Source organism: Podarcis liolepis (assembly GCF_965112155.1).
Source record: "Podarcis liolepis genome assembly, chromosome: 4".
NCBI lineage: Eukaryota > Metazoa > Chordata > Lepidosauria > Squamata > Lacertidae > Podarcis > Podarcis liolepis.
The window spans coordinates 32,697,667-32,721,880 of record NC_139558.1 but is presented as its reverse complement, the minus strand read 5'-3'; the positions used below and the strand labels follow the sequence as shown (position 1 = coordinate 32,721,880).

Here is a 24,214-nt window from a genome sequence, read left to right as displayed (position 1 = left end):
CAGAGGATCACCCAAGGATCTTTTTCAAGCCCTTTATTTTTTCAGCTGAGCCACACTTCTCTGTTTCCATTTTTCCCATCTATATTTGCTTGCCATCCATATTTTGCACACTGCTGTGTAACTCTTGACTCACTGTGACATTGGTTAAACTCTTCTGTTAGTGCTTTGCAGACCAGAGCTAGTGGCTATATTATTTCCACTCAGGGTTTTGCATGGCTATTGTTGTTGTTGTTTTGGATCCAAGCCAGTAGGAGTCTTGCCATGACATGTAATGAGATCCAGATGACAGCCTAGACCATGATTCCAATTACCTTTATGACTGTGAGCACAAATGTTCAATTCCCTGTCTGAAAACAAGTGCTGATGAACTGAGAAACAAGGGAGTATCATGGACACATATGGTCTAAGTTACAAATGCAAATGCAACTTAATAAAACCCTGATAGGTTTCTTCAAAATCCATTGGCTGGAAACCTCAATCAATAGACACAAAAGGAGGCAACATAATACAAATAACAGTACTAATTTAGCAAGATTAAAGAGCAACATGAACATTTTTAATGAGAAAGCAGACACCTTTGCAATACTCGCACCATGATATGTTGCTTAGCAACAAGATATAAAAATGATGTACAGTACAAGTGATTTCTTCCACATATGAAAGCAGCACCCTACCAAAGCAGCGTCCTTATGCACTCTTACAAAATAAAAATCTAGTGAGACCATTTAACACTCCATTTTCTGCAACATACCCTATTAAACAATCATGTGGGTTGTGTTGTTGTTTTGCTAATATAGTAATACACCGGTTTTATTTAATGATTAGACAAGGGTTGTGCAGAGACAACAGAGACAGCCATAAATGAAGCACCAGCATTTCTAAAATAAATTCTGTAATGAGTATCAGGTCTCCAGACTTGATAAGTAAAAGTTTGAAACAATAATTTTTCTCTCACATTTGCCCTCAAAATCCGGTTGTTAAAAATATATATGCAAAGACAACTTAACATAATGGTCAACATGTTATAGGACAACAGTTGAATGAATAGAGAGAGGGAGGAAAATAAGTGGGTCTACAGAGTAACTAATATAAGGAAGTCAGAAGTGCTGCTCCTGGGAATAAATTCTGTTTTAGCCTGAAAGCTCCCTAACGTGACAGGTGGAAGTAAATTATATCAGAGGCAGCTCAACTTCAAGGTGTTGGCTTGGCCATCTGGGAGCGGGACTGGAACAGCTGTCAATTAGACCTTGGAGTGAGCAGAGAAAGGTAATAGAAATTTTTGCCAGCCTAATTATAAAAGATGCTCTGCAGCCAAAACGTCAAGCCTGGAGCCAAGAGATAGTGAGGGGGCCAAGAAATCATGAACCTGATTTCTGTGGCTTGCGAGGCAGGAGAAAGACCTAAAGTAAACTTTTTAACTTTCTGGAATTATTCTGTTTTGCAGGAATAGAAGCAGGTTACACACATGCCATACCGAGAGATCTTCAATACTTGGACTTGGCCCTTAACCGTATCTTACACTCCTTCAATCCATGATCATGTCTGTGTTGCTAGCACAACACCTCAGACATGGCACAAATAATTCCCCATCCATTGTCTTCAGCGGAAGGGGAAACATTAAATATAAGCTGATCATGGGTTAGAGACTACTCTGCTCACGTCACCAGGACAGAGCATAAGCATATGATAGAATTCAGGACCCACTTTCAGCATACAAACACCAGTATATAAACTCCACACTGGGAAACTGTAACTCAAATTATAAGAATGCCCTGCATGGGGCTGTGACACTTTGGCGTCATATTGTTCATATTTAAAGCTTAAAGGGTCAGAAACAGGGAGAAAATTCGTGCTAAACAAAGAGGGAACACTACTCATAAAAAATCCTGCCCCCTTTTTTCTTCTGGAGAGGCTTGAACTCCTTTCTGCTGCTCCCCAACCTCATGTCCTGTTTGGTGAGCCACTGCAGGTTGCTGCTCTCCATCTGTGTCTATGACTGCTCTCACTGCTCATTCTGGTCCCTTCCTTTGGCTATTTGTCAATAGTCCTTAACAGTTGTCCCAGGAAGGCTAATGTGCGGCTTCTTCAGGGGTTCTGCCCAGAGAGATATGTGGGTGATGTGTTGAATGGACTCTCCTTTCTTCCCTTTGCTCTATGTGCTTAAAAATGGTGGCTGTGAGGAGTATGACCTGCCCGTAGGGATAGCTTCAGCCCGGCAGTAGTGGGATCATTGCTGGCTGTGCTATTGGAGCTAGCAGGCAGGGATCAGTGTGGCATTGTTTTGCATGCTGCATAATGCTGGGGTGTATGTTAAGTCATTCTGCCCATTGTAAGATCACTGACTCCCTCCACATGAAGGTGACATGTGGACATGCTTGCCAGCAGTCCTTGACTGGTGGGTTTTGACAAGTGTTGCCAGGGGCACTGAGGGTGTGCCCACCATTTGTGTCTTTTCTGGTTGTGTTTCCCTCCTGCTGTTCCAGGCTGAGCATGTGTTGAGTGCAGTGCCCATTCCATAAGTGTAGTGGAATGCGGTAGGTTGGCTTTGAAAAAACAGAACAAACCAGAAGCATGTTTGATGCTATTTCCCATGAACATCAGACAGCTTTGGAACTGCAGCAGCTATATTTATTAGACAGAATGTCAGAGTAATATTCTAGGCAGGTACTTGCAATAAAGGCAACTAACAGCCCATTCTCAGACGTAAGTTCCATTGAGTTCAATGGGGCTTGCTGCCAGGTAAGTGGTTATAGGATTGCAGACTAAACGATGGGAAATGTTACCATGTTATTGAAAAATATATAAATATGTAAATGCATAAAGGCAAGTGAAGTGTGACACAGCTTCCTAATTGCTTAACATGATTCCCACTAGATGCATAAATTAGAGCTCCTATTAGCAGGACTATGAATAATAATCAGTTTACTTTCTGGCTTGTATCTAAATATACTTTCTATATGATTTCATCTTTTATTCAGTCAGTTAAAAACAGAACATCTAATTACAGTTCCTATTAAATTTCTTTCTTCTTGCCACAGAGCATGTGTGATGACTGATTTTTTTTTTTTAAGGCAGCATTTTTAGCATATGGAAAAATCATGTTATTATTAATGCATTCCCTGATGACTCTACATTTCAATTCCCTTAATTATTTAGTCATTGCTGATTATGTCTTTTCACAATTCATTATCCCATTTCCTGCAACGTAGACATTTTATTCATTAAGTGTCAAAATGAAGGGCCTGACCTCCAGAAAGATAATCAGGAAATAAGTGGCAGATACAAAAGGTCTAGGTTTTCTTAAGTGCTCAATACTCCATCAAGACATACCATCTTCTTAGGAAATTACAGTGCAAGTCAAACATCATTTAAGAAAATATTAAAGGACCAATTGACACACAGTAAGTGCTGATTTCTATGAGTTCCCCCCTCCCAAAATATACACATTTTCAAGTCAAAAAGAACTGTAGTACATAAACACCGCTACCTAAGGCTTGTAATATAGAACAAAGTGGATAATTCCACAGAGCATGTGTGTACTATACTTTGTAATGTGTTTATATATTTCAAACATTTGCACTCAGCTTTTGATTTTAAGGAAGTGGCTAACTAAGAAAGCAATAAATTAACATTTTAAAACAGCCCTTACGGCATAACAACAAAACATTAGAACTGCAGCAGAAAGTTACCGAATTCCACTGCTATTTTTGCTTATGGAACTTCCATAACAAAATACCTGGTTGGGATTCAGACCCTGCTTTTGGTATTTCCAGTGAGCAGTGCTATTTTTCTGGGAAAAGAGGCGGCAGAACTCAGCATCAACGCATCCCTTGTTCTCTTATAATGGCAATGGCGCCCACCTGAGAAGTGCCGGAACTGAGTTTGGGCTGGAAAAAAGCCTTGCCCTGTGAGTCTTTTGACCTTTTCCCTCTACCATATCACAAACATTCCCTCTAATGTTCCCTCTACCATATCACTCAGTTTTGAAAGAAGATTGTCCTGGGATATAGGGATATGCTGTTCAAAACCAGCTCAGGGAAGTTGATCTAGGTAATTAACACTGATGGACAGCATTTTCAATATTCAACTTCCTGGCACTTCAGTTCTCATCCAACACAAGGAAACCTTGAACCAACATTGGTGGTGGTGGTAGGACATTTTACTACCCTAGCCAAATTCCACTGCATGTTGTGATAGTTAACTGTCCCAGAACAAACCCATGAGTGTGATGTCAGAAGTGTAGCACTTAAAAACTCCAGGGAAGCAAGTCTCATTTAAAAACAACTATCATGGGGCCGCATTTTACTGCAATACTAGGAAAAGAAGCCCCCTACTGATCAGATAGATAGATTTCTTCTTGGGACATTTTATGCCCCATGTGACTTTTTTAAAAAAAGGCCTTACTTGTCAGGAAATTTCATTGATTTCAACAGATTTAAAGCTTTCACTGGTTAGCTTAAATAAGACAAATATTTCTTACCATGATGCTATTTCATTTTCTTTCAGCTACATGTGATTTCCTTATAATCTGACATACACTTTGTTATGCATTATTAAACAACCAATCAACTTGCCCCTATAGTCAGCACTGTCCCTCCTGCTTATTTTTCTTCCCTTTTGATAAATTTACTTCTGTTTTCTATCAAAGCGATTAATCATTTCAGCTAGCAGCATACTGTTGACAATCTGAGTCAATGAACTTCAGCCATCTTAATCTTCTCTTAGGTAGTTTAAAATATGCTCAGAATTCACTCACAGGCTTTATTTATACTTCAGTAGGATTCCAATTTTCTAGAATAAAAATGAAGTCTCCAAGGAGCACATTTTTTGATTTTAATAGACTTCTTTAATGGAATTTTAAGGGAATGAAGAAGAACAAACTGAGAGGGGCAGAATAACATATTTGTGCTTTTCAAGCAGAACAAGTTTTTACCAAGCTACATGGAAAGAATCCTGACCTGACAGATCTTCCATATTGTAAAGAGGAAGAAAAATGGAAAAGATCATGTTTTCTTGCAACTTCTAGCTATATTATTTCAGAACTATTTTTAGAAGTCTATCTTGTTTAGCCCACACTGCACTCTTGCTTCCTGTTTCAGGAAATATATTTGTAAATTCTTTTGACTAACTCAACATCTGCTCTCAGATGTCTGACCTTGTCTCACTTTTAATTTTTGATTCAAAAATATAATGAAGTAGGATTGCTGTATTTGGCTGCAAGGCTTTCCCAGACACGCAACCTAATGTAACTAAGGAGATCCACATGTGGAAACCAAATTCTTTGTGTATATCACTTGCTAGACCAGGAATTGCAGGTGTAAATGGAATGTGTGTCCAAAGGAGCTTCCACATTGGGACTTAATATTGTAAACAGGTCATTTGGATGTCAGAAACTGCTCAACTTACCAGATTCTCCTGTCTTTCAGTAGACATTGTATTCTACCATTGCTTCTAGAAGCTGCTTAATCTTATTGTTTAGAAGCTGAAAGTTCTGTTTATTTGTATTTGCTGGCTTTATTCATATGTCTTTCAGCATTATATTTCACCATACTGCTCAGAAGAGATTTTATCTTATTGTTATTTTTTATTTCTATATTATTTTTTATTTCTATATTCCGCACCTTTAAAATTGGAGGGGGAGGGGAAGAAAAAAGGAAAAATACCCGAATATAAGCCACTCCATCCCTCGCTGCTCATGGCTGCATACTGGGGGTGGGGGGCCACTGTGTTCCCAGCCTTGGGGGAGAGGGCAGGGGACTATGCGTGGGGCGGGCACAGCTTTGCTGCGCCCCTGGTGCTGTTTGCCCCGCACCGTAAGGTCACCAATATAAGCTGCACTTTAGCTTTTCATGGTCGGAATTTGGGGGAAAGGCGAGGCTTATATTCAGGCCAATACAGTAATTACATGTTGGTAAAATATGCTGGGTTTTAAAAAATATGGTCCTGACTTTTTACATACTGTCTTAGTTCACACCCACACCCACACCCACACCCCTCTCATATGACTGCATCTGACAAGAAACATAAGGAGGTTAAACAAAGAGAACTAAATAATGCTAAAGGGCATCAATCAGTCCTCCAGTTCAGCTATAGGGCAAGAATAGCTAATCTACCTCAGTCTGGTGAGTATGAACTTGAATTTGAAGATGTAATTCATGATTTTGCAATGAAAAGGTCAGGGAAAATAACGTAAATGGTTCCATTTATAAAATGTTTGCGGTAATGCTATGTTAATTAGAATTTTTTAAAAAATCAAAACATGAACAGGATCATGATAATGTCATGCCACTGGACATGGCAGAATTCCCATTCCACCTCTCCTTCCTTGTAGCTCCCCATGCTTTGCTCCTGTCTAAGCATCACTTACTGGGGTCACACAGCTGTGGCTTCAGGGTTCTGGATTGTGTGGAGGCCTCACACAACATTCCCAGGACCCCAGTAAGTGAGATCTCACCAGAACCTAGAAACCACCTCTCCTCCATTGGTGGCAGTGGTGTCCCCCTGCAGAGGTGCCCCTTGGATTCTGCTGCCTGAGGCAGCTGCCTCAATCTGCCTCATGCACAGGCCAACCCTGCACCCAATGCCTTTACCAACCAAAAACTTAGAAAGTAATATGCAAGATTTGTAGGACTATTCTCCAAGAAAGACAGCAAGATGGGTGAGGCGCGATGGGCTATGGTAGAAAAGTTCCAGTGTATGTCACAATGTAATTTCAGAACTAAGATTAACTTTTCCCCAAATCTAATGAAATTGTATGTCTGGCATAAGATTGTCAAATGTGTGTGGCAGGGGGCCTACACTACAACTTTGTATTTGGCCCCAAAATGATGGTGCCTTGTACTTGATTAAGTCTTTCATTCTAATTCGCTTATTTTCTTACTTATTTGCATTTTGACTTTATGCTTGTATTTTCGTGTCCTCACTTGCTCTTCCCTTACTTATTCCTCCCAAACGTCTCACAGTGGTACCTTGGTTTTAGAACAGCTTAGTTTATGAACAACTTGGAAATAGAACACTGCAAACCCGGAAGTAGGTGTTCCAGTTTGTGAGCTTTGACTTGAAAGCTGAACATGTTCCGCTTCTTGTTGAGTGTGTTCCATTTGTAAATTGAGTCCCCAACTGCTAATCAGAGGCTTCCTGTTGAGCTGTCGGCTGTTGAATCCCAAGCACCCATGTAACACAGAGGTGATATTTGGAGCTTTTGTTTTTGCTATTTTTTTGCATTTTTGTTTTGTGGCTTTTTCGGGTGTTTGACTGTGACTTGTTCTTCATTTTATGGGACTTGTTCTTCATTTTATGACTTGTGACTGTGGCTTGTGAATTTGTTTTTGTGACTTGTTTTTGTGACTATGTGGAACCCAGTTCAGCTACTGATTGATTGATTGATTGATTGATTGATTGTGTGACTGTAGAAATGGATAAAAGCCCCCCTTCCAAACAATGACTATCATCAGTGCACGTAAGGAATTAAAAAATAAATAAATTATCATCTACAATGCTGTCTTATTTATTTTATACTACAGTATATTGATTATTGCTTTCATTTTATGGATCAATGGTCTCGTTAGGTAGTAAAATTCATGTTAAATTGCTGTTTTAGGGGTTGTTTTTAAAAGTCTGGAATGGATTAATCCATTTTGCATTACTTTCTATGGGAAAGCACGTCTTGGTTTTAGAACGCTTTGGTTTTGGAACAGACTTCCAGAACGGAATAAGTTTAGGAACCAAGGTACCACTGTATTCACTTTCCCATTTATTAATATTTTGCTTCATTACCTAAGAGGGATGGGGAAGCAAGGGAGTACCACAACAATATGAATTCAATAAATGCCAAACAATTATAACGCACTGGAGAGAAATGAAAGCATCTTGCTTGCAACTTATACAAGAAAATAATAATTAAAATGTGAGCTTTCCATAATTCTCCTATAAGTGTAAGGTTTTCATAGAAACCTCGCGTGTCTTCAATTCCTGTCAGTAACAATTGGATTTAAGATATTTGGTGGAAGGAGGTTAGAGCAGCAACAGACATAAATCATTTCCTCAGGTTAATGAACATACCATAAATTCCCCACATTCCTTTAAAGGAAAATGAAACAACAATGTTAGGGCCTTGTTTTCGTTTGACTAGCCTACAGTGACATCATTGTTAAGGAAGACTCTCCAGGATGCTATAGGAGAACATTATTCTCTCTCCAATGACAACAGATACCATGCAGATACAACTAAATCCAGTGCCATCTAGTGACTAACCACATCATGACACTAATCATATTGCCCATGCAACATATAGATTTCTCTTTTCTCTGGTCTTTATATTTCAAACTGTTGGTGTTTGTTATAGAATGCCTGGAAAGCACCAAGTCAGATCAAGCATTAATAAATAATAGAAGGATAGAGTCCTACCCGTAAAATTTCTTCAACGCAGCTGTCATCTCCTCCTCCATTGTCCTGTAAACAAGGAGTAACACAGATATACGGTGAGAAATGATGAGTCTGCAAAAATGTAAATTAAGTAATTTTTTAAAAGATGTTAATTTTGTCCCCATTTCAGTAAGTTAGAAACATTGCTTAATGTACTTGATGCAGTTAAAAAAACCAAAACTGCAGTTTAACTCTAAGAGTTTGGATTTGATATCCCGCTTTATCACTACCCTAAGGAGTCTCAAAGCGGCCAACAATCTCCTTCCCCCTAACAACCACTCTGTGAGGTGAGTGAGGCTGAGAGACTTCAGAGAAGTTTGACTGGCCCAAGGTCACCTAGCAGCTTCATGTGGAGGAGCGGGGAATCAAACCCGGTTCACCAGATTACGAGTCCACTGCTCTTAACCACTACACCACACTGACTCTAAGGCCATAATCCATCAGAAGCCTTTTCTGTATAAGCCCTGTTGAAATGAAGTGACTGTTGCTATGCTTTACTTCAGTTGCACAGAAGTTCTCAATAAATTGTCCCTTTCATCACAAAATAAAATGAAGGTGGAATTAAAGGCCAGAACAACTTTTACTAAACAGAAAATGTTAAATTGTAAACATAATTTTACCTATTTTACACCTCTTCCTAAATGTTCATCAACATCACCTTGCACCAAGAGGAAACACATTGTACAACACAGCTGAGTAAGATACAGTTTCAAATTACACTGTATTAAGGGTGTATTCTGTTGAAGTAAGGATAGCATAATCACAGCTAAGAAGCTCAAATCAGATATAGGACTGACACTCTTCTCTGGAAATTAAACCAATGTCCAGACTTTAACATTCAAAAACTTTACTTGCAGAAACTAATAGCTATAGATGAATTATAACATAATATTTATAGTCAAGTGCTTACCCAGGCATGGGCTTACAGTTTCTTCTTCTAACTTCCAAACAACTATTTCCCTCTCTTTCCAAAGCTCAGCACTCAGCCTTCTGTATCTCAGGCCGTGCTTTGCAGCTCCTATGAGATCTCCACTTTTACCTTCTCCTACAGCTTTGTTCTCTTTCTTTTGAGCAGAGAAGAAGCACTCCAACACTCTACTCAACTTAGCAGTGTTCACAGTGGATTCTAAAACACAGTCATCTTGCTTCGTATAAAACGGAGTCTCTCCTTCGCTAGATAGCTCCCATGTGACCAACATTAGCCAATCACATGAGAACTACCAGAGAACACTCTAGAATTCAGTTACCAGCCAATCAAATTTAAACACATAGTAGTGAATACAAGCATTTACAATTTCAGTGATTTAAATTACTATACGTAACATAATGCTCATCCATCTCTGGTGGGATCTTGGTGGATTGTGTTTTAGAGCTGGGGCCACTGCTTTTCAGATGTTGCCTGAGTCAGAAGGACAATGACCCCAGGTCGTTTGAATTTTGCTGCTGAACTGTATATTGTCACTTTTCTGATGTACTGCATATTTACATGGACTTTCCAACTGCTGTATTGGGATATTTCCTAAGCCAAAAGTCTTTGGGTGCCCAGATGTGAGAAACAACAACAGCTGATAACTTTAGATCAACAGCTTCACATCTGAGTTCTTAAACAACCCCGGGGTGGATGTCATCAAGACCCAGCAGCAACTTGTTAATTTTTAATTTGTCAATTAGATCCAGGAAAAGCAGTTCAGGCAGGAATATCTGTGAAATATCTTTCATAACGAAGACTGCTGCAAAAAAATCCAGTTACTCTGCAGCCTTCAGTAATGTTTTCACACATTTGTTGGCTAATGGTCCAACCATCTTCTTGGCTGGTTTCTTCCTTCTTCTGTATTTAAAGACATTGTTGTTGTTTGTCTTAATGTTTCTAGTAATATCTTCCTTCTTCAAAATAAAATTCACTTGCCTTCCATTTGTTCTACCAGTACTGTAAGTCTTCCTTCTCCCCACCCCCTCCTCATCTGGGGAAGACATTCACTTTTTAAAGAAAGGCTTCTTGCTTCAAAAAGTCCTGCATCACAAAACAGTCTGGCTTCTAAAATGACCCAGTTTTCTGAGAGCTCCTGTCTTCCCCTCTAATTGACCTTTACCTGGCCAGCCTTTTACAGAGCTTGCAGGAGAGTGCTCCTGGTTTTATTGGAGGGGAGGGGGCTGCTCTCAAGTCCCACAAGCCCTGACCATTTATTGCCCAGCAGTTTTGCTCTGAACCTCAAGATAAGATTCATTCAAAAGCTTATCAGTGCAGAGGTTCTGCTCTCTCAGCTAGGTTCAGAATGTTCAGAGATACTAAACTGTCTGAAATCTCAGAGGAAAATGGCTTTTACTGCTTTGTGGATGGAAAATGCCAGCAAGCACATTTTTTTCCGTTCCTGTGATTTCTTCCTCTTGAAAAATAAAATAAAAGCTTCTGCTATAGCATGCTGGCGTGGAAAGAAAGTGCTTTCAGGTGGTACAAATTCACCCCATATTTGTGTGTTCACAAATATGACTAAAAATGTTATATAATGCTGAAGGATGCTGAAATATATTCGGAGTCGAGTGTGGATTTCATGCTCTTTATTCAGCTCAGAGTAGTGAGGAATGGAAGTTCCCCCAAAATGTCTGCTTTATATACATTATTTACACAATGGGCCCCACGTGATTGGCTAATTCTGGGATTCTCCTATAGGCCAATCAGGTTGTGGATTCACTTCCACCCAGAGTTGGGTTGGGTGGCTCCTCTGGACCAATCAGACTGCTGCATTCTGGATCCTATTGTTCTAGGACCAATCAGACTGCTGCATTTTGGATCCTATTCAACTCAGTACATAACAGATGCACAGTGACTACACACTGATACATCCCACTAAGAATGAAATTATGCATTTACCAGAGAATAAGATATATTGAAAGCAGTGGGTCTGACATCTGTCTAGTCAGAAGTAAGTCCTACATAGTTTGATGGGACTTACAACTAAGTGTGCATAGGATTGGACTTCAACCCAGACCCAAAGAGACTTCTGAGCAGATCTAAGAACATAAGAAGAGCCCTATTAAATGAAGCCAAAACCATCTTCCAGCTTCCTGTTTACACAATGGCCAAGCAGATGCTTATGGGGTGCCCACAAGTAAGATGGAATGCAATAGCCCTCACCCATGGTTTGGTGACCAGCAACTAAAATTTGGAGGAATACTGCCTCCAGCAGTAGAACATAGCCATTGTGGCTAGTAGCTATGCAGAGGCTTATATTCCATGAACTTGTCTAATCATCTTTTAAAGCCATCAAAGTTGGTGGTCATCACAATGTCTTGTGAGTGTCGCTTCTATAGTTTAATTATTTGATGCAGTACTTTCTGCTGTGTGTCCTGAATCTTCCAACATTCAGTTTCATTGGATGGTTTCAAGTTCTACTGCATGCATAATCTTGCACACCTCTGTCTTGTCATCCTCTACTTGCCTGTTTCATTAAACTAAAAATTCTAAATGTTGTAACCTTTATTCATGGTGGAGTGACTCCAATCTGTTGGTCATTTGGTTGCCCGTTTGTGAAACCTTTCCAGCTCTACAACAGCGACCAGAACTGTATACAATATTTATTGCAAGTGTGCTCTCAGCATCGTTTCGTATAGTGGCATGATGATAATGGCCATGTTGTTATTCTCAGTCCATTTTCTAATGATCCCTAACATGAAATTTGCCTGTTTTGCAGCTGCTGAGCATTGTGTGAACATCTTCACTGAGCTACCCACTATGATCCCAAGGTCTCATTCCTGGTTAATCACTGCCACTTCAGTCCCCATTAGAGAATATATGAAAGTATGGGAATTTTTTCTCCCAACATCCATTATACTGGATAGGATTGTACTGTTACTCACTGGTAAAGGTGCATAGGTTTTATTTAACATATAGACAATAGCTCTTCAGAGAGTTGAACATGATATTGTAGAAGAATAATTGTCAATGGTCCATGTGTTCAATATGTCCACAGGAAAACGGGTTAGTATGCAAGCGCTGAGATGATTCTGGAGTGCAGACTGTTTCTTGTTACTAAGGCCTGGGATTTTTACACTGTGATTGAAACCTCTTAAGGTTAGGAGCGGGGGAAATGAAACCTCTTCAACCCTCTCTAGTTTTCCAGCAACATTGGAGTAATCAATTATAAACAGCTGCACTGATAATATTTCACTTTATAAAAGATGCTGGGGCACCTCCAGTGAAATGTTTTTTAGACATTCTAGCCAGGCATCCTCATAACTCTTTAACATTTTGCTCGTATAAAAAACACACACTGCAGTCCAGAAACAATAAGAGGAGATGTAATGGACTGGAACTGTATAGTTCTATTAATAAAATATAAGGCTTTTATTGTTATTGTGAAAGATTGATTGCAGAAAATCAATACTTTGTCACAGTATATTAATGCTTTTCTTATTTATTAAAATGGATGTTGAGCTGAACATATTCTCTTGCCACGCTGCTGGAAAATGGTCATAATTAAAACTGCTACTGCAGACTGCAGAGCTCATCCTGCTAGATGCTGTTGGATTCCTATCAGCACTCCTTGCACTCAGCAAAAACAGGATATTCTCAAAAGTACCTAGGGCTTAGTTACTTGCCTCTAAAGACACTGTCTTTCCAGAAGAGCCAGCTGGGCTTCTTTGAAAATGTATTTTGCATAGTACATTATCTGCTGCAACATGTTTATTAGTGCATTAATGTATGAATAATTGTTTGAAATAGATACCTATTTTTTTCTGGAAAGTTTCCATAGAGGAAATTGGATCTTTTTCTCCTTGTAGCAGATAAACCTATTTGCACAGCATATTAGTGCCCAGCCTTAATAAAAACCAAGGTCCACTAATGCTTTGCATTTTCACACCAATTTTATTTTTTCTATTTAATTTGAAATATTTATGCCCCACTTTTTAACAGAAGCTTTCAGTTTTTAATGCTTTATTTTAAAAGTCAGCATTAAGCATATACAGTGCTTGTGGTTACTCAGAAATTTAAAAAATCCTCATGAAAATTCTTCAGCACTTTAATGCGCATTTCTCAACACATACTTGTATGCAGCGTTGACTAATGTATACATTTCTGCAGGCAATTTCTCGTTATACAGTGCATTTTTGTATTTTCTCAAATATATTCATTTTAATGCACACTTTTACCAAATATATGCATTTTTGCAAACAGTGGTTGAAAAACTGCACTTAAAAGTTCAGGTAAGTGTGAATTATGAATGATAAATGTGTTTTGGTTCTCATGTTGTTTCAGAAAGCATGGATTTGATAGATTCGCCTCTGAATGCAAACTGTCAAAAAAGAACAACCATATGCACCTTGTTAACCCAGAACAGCTCCCTTAAAAGAAAATTCAATTTCCAGTAAGTTTTACTTTTTCCTGGAAAACCTGCAAAGATGCAGCTGTTCAGAACAGAAGCACATTGTGCACATGTTTGTGTAACAGAGTATGATGCAGACATCTCATTGTAAAGGGCCAATGAGATTTCCAGTGCAATTCTTAGTTACTTCAGTGGGACTTGCTTATTTATTTAATAAAATTTATAAACTGCTTGATTGTTAAAAAAAAAAAGCCAAAGCGGTTTTCAAAATATAAAACAGTAACATCAATTTTAAAAATCGCAACCATACGAAATTTAAAATACTGAAACAGATTAAAATGATCTCAATTTCCTAAGCAGCTACATAGGCTTGACTAAACGAGAATGATTTTAGAAGGCGCCAACAAGAGTGAATGGGCTTGCTTGATCTCAATAAGCTGGGAGTTCCAAAGTGTAGGGGTTGCAACACTAAACAATGGTGTTATTACAAATGTGGGGCAAATGCAGATTAGTGGCTATCCTCATAAAAGGTTCCCAAAGCTATTTACAAAGACAATATGAACACTAAAACCAATCACAACAAACACAACCAATAAAAACCTTCTAAAAATTCCACACAAATGGAAGACAGAGTGTAAACCAAGGGTTGGCAAGGTTTATCTTGCCTGGGCCGGATTGGTCCCGAGGAGATACCTCTGTGGGCTGGATTTGTGTGTGTGCATGAGTGCACATGCGCAATTTCCAGCGTCTGTGCATGCGCAGACCCGATTTCCAGCACCGTGGAAGCAAGTCCCCGCACCACGCTGTGCTGGTTTAGTGCAGGGCACGAGCGGGCACTTCAGTTCAGGGTGGCTCATGGGCCGGTCCAATGACCTCTGTAGGCCACTTCCGGCCCATGGGCCTTAGGTTGCTGACCTCTGGTGTAAACCAACAGCCTTAAGCCACTGAAACAGCGGTCCTATGAATGCTTAGTCAGAAGTAAGTCCCAAAGGGTTGTCTCCAGGGGTGTCTGTGTACAAGTGGGACAGATTTCCACTTGTACAACAGGACTTCATATTGCACTCTTCCCATATGAAGTCTCCCACACCCCCTCAAAAACTGCACGGGGGGGGGTGTGTTGATGTCTAGTGTTTAATGAAACTTACTCCAAAGTAAGCCTGAATAGGATAGCAACTGCATATATTCAACAAGCTTGTTTTTTCTTCTTCCAGAAAAAGACCAAGAACCTATTTGCATAGTTGTTGTTTTTCTGTAACAGAATGACACTTACAACAAAAGAGGACATTATGGAACAATTGACCTTTCTGCAACACTGTAATGTGAATCTAAACACCAGCTAGTACTACACAGCGCAACATATTGAAATAGATAGTTTATTCCAGGAACCCATCCCCCCTTTTTAAAAAGTAAATTAGCAATAAATCAATAAAAGCTATGTAATGTGAAAATGAATTACATTGCTGTTTACATTATTTAACACCAAACATTGCTGTTTCGTGTGTTTGTAATTAGCGAGCTATAAAAAATAATGCTATAACTATGAACATAATGAGAAAAACTGTTTATAAATGATCATTGGTATTCAGTCCTACTGAGATGAAAATTATACGAACGAATGCAGCAGGAAAAAAAGGGAGTTAAGGCTAAGGCCGAAAAGCTCTGCAGGTCTCCTCTTCAGTTGGCAAGGAGGCTGGGGGACTGAAGAATCACCCACTTCAAGAATCTGTGGGTATCACTGCAGTCTGAATATGGGGAAATTCCCATGGGCCATAGAAACTGCTTCCACCATACCTGCCTGGGTGGGGGAGGCGTCCCTATGGAGGTTGAGGTGGCATCCCTATGGAGGTTGAGGAATGGGCGTGGGATGCGAGGAGAGGGAAAGAACATAGAATAATGGAAGGAGAGCATCCGGGGAAAGCCAGGAAGGGGAGACAAGTTGTTGCCCTTTCCCCCAAGCTAGAAAAACACTGAACATTTATCTGATGATGGAATACTTGCCATTAACGAGAACCCCAAAAGCCACAGGTAGTATTATCCTGTTTCGGAGTAATTTTCACCCTGGCTCATGCACTATTAAGGATATCTGGAAATTATAGCATAGTCATTTATCAGTTACTACGATGGGGGAAAGACCTCAGCCCATTTCTCCGTGGCTATAAAAAAAGCCCCTAAGAGTGTTCGCTTCATATGTTTAAAAGGTTATAACAATTAATAACCTATTAATCAGCTCTTGTTCTATCATTACTGAATAATTATAAAGGTTTTAGTGAACAGAACAAATTTTATTATTTTACGATGAATGCACCTTTGGGCTTGGATGGCGGTGGGGGAGGGGAGAATCCTGTACTCTGCCTGAGCGTTAAGAGCTTTTCTAATTAAATGAATCATAAATCACTGAATAGATGGAGTTCTCTGAACATAAAGAAAAATCTAATCATTTGAGAAATCGTATCAATATTGTCCATAATCTGCAACACGGATAAGACCACAGATATTTCCAAAGCCATCTTGAAATATTAAGAATGGACCTAGGCTACGGCCACAAATTCATAATAAAGAAACTATTACATAAGATTTATTTGGGGTGCTGACCTTAAATACTTTTACACCTGAACAAAAAGTCAATGCTCTCTCTCTCTCTTGCACTCTCACAGAGACACCCCTCTGATCTGCGCTTGAGTGCATTGCACAAAGGAGGCTGGAGATAAGGCCTTCTGATACCTGCTCCCAAAGATCTGTTTCTGTAGTTGTCACTGCTGGCCTGCACAATGGAATTAGAAGTGCCTTTCCCTCTCATGCTGAGCACTGGATGGTGAATAGTGAGACCAAAGCTTTTCACCTAAGCATCCAGGGACCTGCAGTTCTGCCTGAATGGTACAGACATAAGGTAAAGAAAGAAGGCCGTAAGTCATACCTCATGTTACGTCCACTTCATGTTACGTTCTTTCAGTTTATGTCCCGCAGCGACCCGGAAGTACCGGAAAGGGTTACTTCCAGGTTTCACCGCTCGTATATGCGCAGAAGCGCAAAATGATGTCATGCAAATGTGCAGAAGCGGCGAATCGCAACCCGTGCGTGCACAGACACGCCGTTGCAGGTTGCGCTCTTTTCATGTTGAAAACAGGCCTCCGGAACGGATCCCGTTCGCGACCAGAGGTACCACTGTACTAATTATCATTACTCTGTAGGGGATTTTGTTGTTTGATCAATTAGAAGACCCCTTCAACTGAGCACCAAATGTTGTTTTTCCTGAGCCCGGTCAGGAACAGGTTAAAGTAGTCAATCACCCTTTTGAGTAGAGGAATCTGGACACCTAGCCAGAACCTGTCTTATTGGGGGCTTATGGGGAAGTTTGCGGCTTTGGGAGGCCAAGAGAATGCCCATAGCGTGTCCACTAATGTGCCATCACTGGAAGTAGTGACTCACTTTTAACGCCTTGGCTTAAAGAAAGAAAACTAATTACGCTTAGTGCGAGTGCCCAATTACTTGGAAATGGGAGTAGATACATCCATCTGGTCCACTCTACATTCTGGCGAGGGGGGGTGTTAATTTGATGTCTGCTAGTCCACAAATCCTCTTAATGGCCTTGACCCTACTTGGATCTGAATGAAGAAAAAAAAACAAATTCTAGGTTGAATGGAATCAAAACTTGGTGTGGCTATTTAATGCATTTTGTTTGGTTTAACTGTTGCGCGTACTGTATTGTTGTTAGCTGCTTTGAGTTTCTTTTGTGTGCGGTGGGGGAATAGCAAAGCAGAAGCATAAATAAAAAAGTAATATGTTCAGAGAATTGGAAGAACTTATAGGGGTGAATATTTGCTTAATATTTTCTCACGCTAGGGACATAGGATGCTGCTGCCTTATACAGAGTAAGACCATAGGTCAGGCATAGGCAAACTCCAGCCCTCCAGATGTTTGGGACTACAATTCCCATCATCCCTAGCCAACAGGACCAGTGGTCAGGGATGATGGGAATTGTAGTCCCAAACATCTGGAGGGCCGGAGTTTGCCTATGCCTGCCATAGGTCCATGTAGCTCAGTACTACAGTATCTACAAAGACTGACAGCAGCTCTCCAGGATTTCATGGAGAACAGGAAGATCGAACCTGGAACCTTTTGCCTGCAAAGCAGATCTTCTACCACTGAGCTATGACCCTTTCCCCAAACATTTGAATAGCTACTTTGAGATTGGCTTAGTCTCCATAGTCCAAGAGTTACTGCAAAACAAAGAACGAAACCTCAGCTAATCTTGATGATCTTATGCGTTTTGATGGTGTTCAACATCCTCAGCTGCAGCTTCATTTCGACCCCATTTTCCTCCTCCTTCACTCTCATTTCCCTAGCCTTACTTTTTGCCCTCACATTCTTTAATCTGATTGGCTGAGGTGCTGCGTATGCTTTTCTTTACGAGCGTTTATGTTGCCACCATGTCAAATGTGGCCTCCTGATGTCTTTGAATAAAATCCACATGGTTCGCCACAACCAGATGAAATGGCCGTGGGGGCAAAGAAGGAAAATAGAAGGGATGAAGATGAGCAACAAATGAAAGCAAATATATTCATATGGAGTGCTGTTTTTTAAAATAATAAAAAAATGTAAATGCCTTTAGAAATTCACAAAAACAGACATGAAGGCTAATATCCTATGCAATGATATCTGGTTCCACGTGCATACAAGTGTGCAAAGCAGAACCCTTTTTGGAAAAGAACTGCAACATTTATTCATTTATGCACTGGCTTTGACCCTTAATTGGTTAACCTTAATAGAAAATATTTCACATCAAGCTGCATAAATCATAGAAACATTGCTACACCATGTTGAAAAGGGGATATAATATGTGTGTGTGTGTCTGGAAAAACACAAAATTTGTTCATTGTTATCTTACACATTGAATAGGAATATACACTGACATGTGTGAGGTTGTTCATGTATTTGGAAAAGAAAATTAAACCAGTGATCTCTCTGTCAGAGCAACCACTGCAGAAAGAGATTGAAACAAACTTGCATTACGAATAAGCAGTACAATTGCTCTTGGGAAAAATCAGTCTTGCTGTTTCACTGTAGCTGTTTGTATTGTCATCCAAACTCGTTAAAGAAAGTCAGGACTGACTATGGAAGGAAAAGTGTAAGATCAAACACTTCCACATCATTTCATAATGAATAAACTAAAGCTGTGTGGCACTTACTGTTCCACACTTCTATGGAAAGCTTACACTGAAGTATTTCCTTACCACATGCAAATGCAATTTCTGATTTCTTTCATCCTCCAGAGCTCTGACTCATGCACTGATGGAACTACAGAACTATTTTTGGGCAGCAGGAAACTCAGGAAACAAATGTGTATACATGCAACATTTATACTGTGTGGCTATACTGTATGGAAACATCAGGTCGTTTGCAGAATACTGAAGAAGCAATTAGATAATGAGGCGTAATGCACCCAAACATACTAACATGTTATCTTCAGATGCAGTTCGAATGCGCATGACGTTGTGAAATGCTCTTTGCGTTTATAAGCAAATGCACAAGTGTATATGTATTTGTTTAAGTGTGCACAAAGCTTTTGGGGGGACATGGTGGGTCATGAATGGTAAAATACCTGGCACCCTCTTTGGACAGAATATGAAAACGTTGGGTGAATGTGGAATTTAAAAGGTATAACACTACTAAAATAAATCCACAACAATGGACTCAAGTTTCCAAATCTTATCCAGTATGTGCAGACCATATAGATTGTCTTTCTCTTCCCCAGTAATTCATCACAACCAGCTTCTCTCTCCAACATAGCCAAGATGGGGAAGAGTTTTCACATTAGGTAGGATAAATTCTAAGCGGGTTAAGGGTTATCAACTCTCTCTGCAGTGTCTTTGACTTTCTAAGATGTAATCACAACCCTAACAGTTTGGGTCCAGTTTATTTGCAGGATCACCTTACCCCATACATACCCACTCAGCCGCTTCAATCTGCGGATCTGGCCCTGCTACAGCTGCCACATAATACTCATACCACATGTGTAAGGATTCAATCTCTTAGTGTGGCAGCACTAACTTTGCCTATTGACCTTAGGCAGGTTCCTTTTGCTATATTCTTTTTGCTGTCTGCTTAAGACATTTTTGTTTAGGCCAGGGGTCTGCAACCTTTAAGACAAAAAGAGCCACTTAGACCGAAGAAAAAAAAACTGGGAGCCGCAAAACCATTGCGACATTTAAAACAGTGGGGAGTGTTGGGGCACACAATGCGCCTCCTCCCCTCGCTAGTATCCGCCCCGGAGCCGCGGCAAAGGTGTAAAAGAGCCACATGCGGCTCTAGAGCCACGGGTTGCTGACCCCTGGTTTAGGCAAACCTATCGAGGCACGTAGAAGTGTTTTAATGTCTTTTTAGCTTTTAGCTTTTTTAGCTTTTCGTTTTTAAAAATCAGGGGTTTGGGTTTGTTTTTTTAATTAATCAATAATACTAATGTGTTACTTTATATTTGTGTAAACAACTGAGAGGTTTTCTTACAATCATGTGGTATATAATGTTACACACTCAAACACACTCAATGGGGAGCAGCAATATTTGTTTTAATTAGGGCTGCCATATTTCAAGCCGAGTGAAGCGGAGTGCAACGAGTCTTTTTTTATTTTAAAAAATGCTTTTGTGCATCCGCGTCTAAACTTGCCCCTTTCTAAAAATATATATATATATTGGTGCATGCTTTTATTTTGCAAATCTGCCAAGGAATAAAATAAAATCAGGATTAAGGGGTTTTCTAATGAATGGTGGAGGGCGTGTGCGCAGTGTCCTATTTCTCGCCCTTCTTCTGATGGGGAAAGGTCTGCAGTCACAAAAAATGGGGGGGGGTTGCAGAGGGTCAGTTGTGGGGGGTGAGAAATGTCCCTATTTTCATCTGATGAATGTTGGAGGGTATGCAGTGTGTGTGTGTGTGTGTGAGAGAGAGAGAGAGAGAGAGAGGGAGGGAGGGGGAGAGGGAGAAGTAGAATCAGACAATCAGACACTCTTGCAGGTCTCTCCCCAGAAAGTGACATGCCCGTGGCCCAGGTATTAAGCAATTTATTAGCGCTTTGCCATCTCAGTAGTGTATGAGTGAGTTAAAGGTGACACTGTCTGGAATGCTTTCTTATTTTGAGATGAAATAAATCCAAATTGAGCTAATTTGTGTACAGCTGCCAGTAATATAAACATAGCTGGTTAGAATTATTTATATAGCACGAGCCTTTGTACTCCATACTTCAGGCAAGTTAATAAGCAGGTGTCAAAACTCTGAATTAAAATTCCCAGAAGAGGACACAGAACAAAGGACAATAAAAATGATTTTTAAATAATCATAGGGATAAATAGCATCCACTTCTGACAAATGTAAGTGCTGGCATAAAATGTTATTAGGCTACAGAGATTTTCTTTTGTTCCGGAAGTATGTTTTGTTCTCCACCAGTGTCATTCATCATCCTAATGAGCCCTCGAAATGTAAATTAAATAGCAAAGTCTGATTCATTCAAAAACATCTTTGTATGTGTTAAATCATTTTTCTGCATTTCCCCCCCATTTCTGCATCTGCTGAACAAACTCCTCACCATTTGTATATTTTATGGGCCCAGTTCAGGCCATGCAAATGTTTTGCCAATAGCGCTTACTTTTATATCCCACCTTTCTTTCATAATGGAACTCAAGGTAGCATACATATTGTTCCCAAGGAGGCTTACAATCCAGGCCTTACTCAGTTGCTTTTAGTGCAATTATAAAATGAAAATAATGATACGCAGAAATTTGTATTTGACCTGAAATACATATTTGCATTTAACTGGCATTGCTTTGGTAAAAACAAAAAAACAAAACCATTCTGATTGTGAAAGGATTAGCAGATGTTTCGGGCTTCTCCATTTTACCTAGCTACATAGATTATCCACAAAACAAATACCACTATTAAAGGGGGAGGGAGAGGATTAAAAATTAATCCAGTTCAAGCTTTCTTACTATCTGCTGCCATGAAATTTACACATTCTAATCACTAGGACAGAAGTAAGTTCCATATTTTAACTTTAATTAATGTGCATGCATGAATTTATACACAAACACATGTACAATATCTTATCTGGAGGCAGACTGGGAAGAGTGGGTTAAATTAAATGCATTTATCACGTATCTGATGTGGGGGCAAACCCTAGGGGTTGTCCAGATTGGCCCCCACCAAGTTCCGGGGACTGCAAAAATCACTCCTCTCTGTTTTTGCTAGGTGTGACTAGGAGCTTGCTTGCCCGCCCTCCCATCTCCTGGGGCACCAATACAGTTCCTTGCCAATGGAACAAGGGAGCTTTGGTACACCTCTGATCGGATGTGTTAGAAAGATGCAATGGCTGTTCCAAAATGTTTAAGAAAAAATACAGAAAAATGATCATTCAAAGGAGGTTTTTGTGTTTTTCAGTTCCAATAAAATCCATGGGACTTAACGCTTCATCTGCCTGCTTACCTCTCATTGGGGAGGTTAAGTGAACCCACTCATGCATTCAAGGAATGTGTGAAGGTGGCTGTGGAGGCTACCCACCCCGAATCTGCCAACAAATATGGTGGAATAGTATCTACAAGGGGACGCGGGTGGCGCTGTGGGTTAAACCACAGAGCCTAGGACTTGCCGTTCAGAAGGTCAGCGGTTCGAATACCCGCGACGGAGTGAGCTCCTGTTGCTCAGTTCCTGCTCCTGCCAACCTAGCAGTTCGTAAGCACGTCAAAGTGCAAGTAGATAAATAGATACCGCTCTGGCGGGAAGGTAAACAGTGTTTCCGTGCACTGCTCTGGTTCGCCAGAAGTGGCTTAGTCATGCTGGCCACATGACCCGGAAGCTATACGCCGGCTCCCTTGGCCAATAAAGCGAGATGAGCACCGCAACCCCAGAGTTGGCCACGACTGGACCTAATGGTCAGGGGTCCCTTTACCTTTAGTATCTACAAGCAATTTACGTGCATAGAGATTTTTCACATTCGGGTGAACTCTGATTGGGGCAGGAACCTCCCTCCCCATCTTTATGTGCATGTATCATTCCATGTACAAAGCCCTTTCTCAAACATAATCTGGATAATGGTAAGGCTACTGGGCACATCATAATAAAATCAATGGGACACACACACACCACTGAACACTCCTTGGGCCTCATATTGATTTCAATGGCTCTTAAGAATACCTACTTTCTTCTGAATTGTGCCCATGATGAAAAGAAGACCATGAGAACCTCATGATTACAAATACGTGTAGCACAAAACCATGAGGTTTGCAGTGAATTGTCAGTGATAAAGGGGAACTGCCAGATGACATGGTGGTTAAAGAAAAAAGATGATTCCATCTTTCATAACATTGTAACATGAACAATTATGACAGGCTTCTGTCCCCAGTCCCGAATGTCCCGATGTTGGTGCCCCGTGCTGGTCACGCCAGGGTGAGGGACCAAAAGATGGGAAGCTGCGCAGGCTAGGCATAGCCTGCCAGAAGGTTGGGCTGACACACACTGCTTCTCCCAACATGGCGCAGGCCGGGTGCTGCAGAGGCGAACAACTGGAGAAAGGTAGGTGGGATGGGGGAGGAGAAAGGAGAGGGCAAGTGGGTGAGCCAGAGACGGGCGAGGGATGGGGTCAGCAGGGTGAAGGTTGGGTGCCCTGAACTGCCGTCCCAAAATGTTGGGGGGGCATGGGATAGATGAGAGCAGGAACTGGTATCTGCATGGTACCACAATATTTTTTCAGCTGATGGCCCTCGTGGTGGGAAGGCACAGCAAAAGTACAGTGGTACCTCTGGTTACGTACTGAATTCGTTCCGGAGGTCTGTTCTTAACCTGAAACTGTTCTTAACCTGAAGCACCACTTTAGATATGGGGCCTCCCGCTGCCGCCGCATGATTTCTGTTCTCATCCTGAAGCAAAGTTCTTAACCTGAGGTACTATTTCTGGGTTAGCAGAGTCTGTAACCTGAAGCGCCTGCAACCTGAAGCGTCTGTAACCCGAAGTACCACTGTATTGGGCCAGCTCTTAAAATACTACATTTTCCTTTACTATTTCTTCTGCTGTTTTGTGTCTGTGTGTGTGTTTTGTAAAATACTATTGCAGTTAATATATCTATAACCTAATAACATTTTTTCCAGACTATTGTTGATATGAGGCTGATATGAGTATAGTTCAGTGAGTTGTTCTTTGTTTGTTTGTATTTCTGTTCTAACTTATCAGATGTTGTCTTTGTCTATGCCATCAATAATTGTACATCAAACTGTATTTTAAGTAAAGCTGCCATTTTAAAAGCCTGCGTCTTTTCAGCAAGGTGTCAGGGATGCTATACTGGGGTGCCTCTCTGCCCAAGAGGCTAATGAAGCCTGAACAATGAAGCAAACAAGACAGTTAATCAATAGCAGTCAGAGCACTACTTTTATCCTCCAACATCTTCATTTTCAACTCAGTGAACATCATTACAGCAGGGAACCAGGAGAGTCAA

The 24,214-nt window shown here is 40.4% G+C and overlaps 1 protein-coding gene and 1 long non-coding RNA gene across 10 annotated transcripts in view; one reads left to right on the top strand and one right to left on the bottom strand.

Moving 5' to 3' along the window:
* AFF3 (ALF transcription elongation factor 3) overlaps positions 1-24,214 on the bottom strand; it is a 233,086-nt gene that overhangs the window by 108,927 nt on the left and 99,945 nt on the right. For 7 of the 8 annotated variants that reach the window (XM_083501640.1, XM_083501638.1, XM_083501637.1 and 4 more), the window contains one exon: positions 8,407-8,451. The exons of the other annotated variant lie outside the window; for it this stretch is intronic. In XM_083501640.1, coding sequence (XP_083357766.1) covers positions 8,407-8,451 — 45 coding nt within the window. The remainder of the gene's footprint in view (positions 1-8,406; positions 8,452-24,214) is intronic. 8 annotated transcript variants of the gene reach the window in all.
* LOC310706265 overlaps positions 1-24,214 on the top strand; it is a 107,872-nt gene that overhangs the window by 38,045 nt on the left and 45,613 nt on the right. The gene's annotated exons all lie outside the window — the stretch shown is intronic.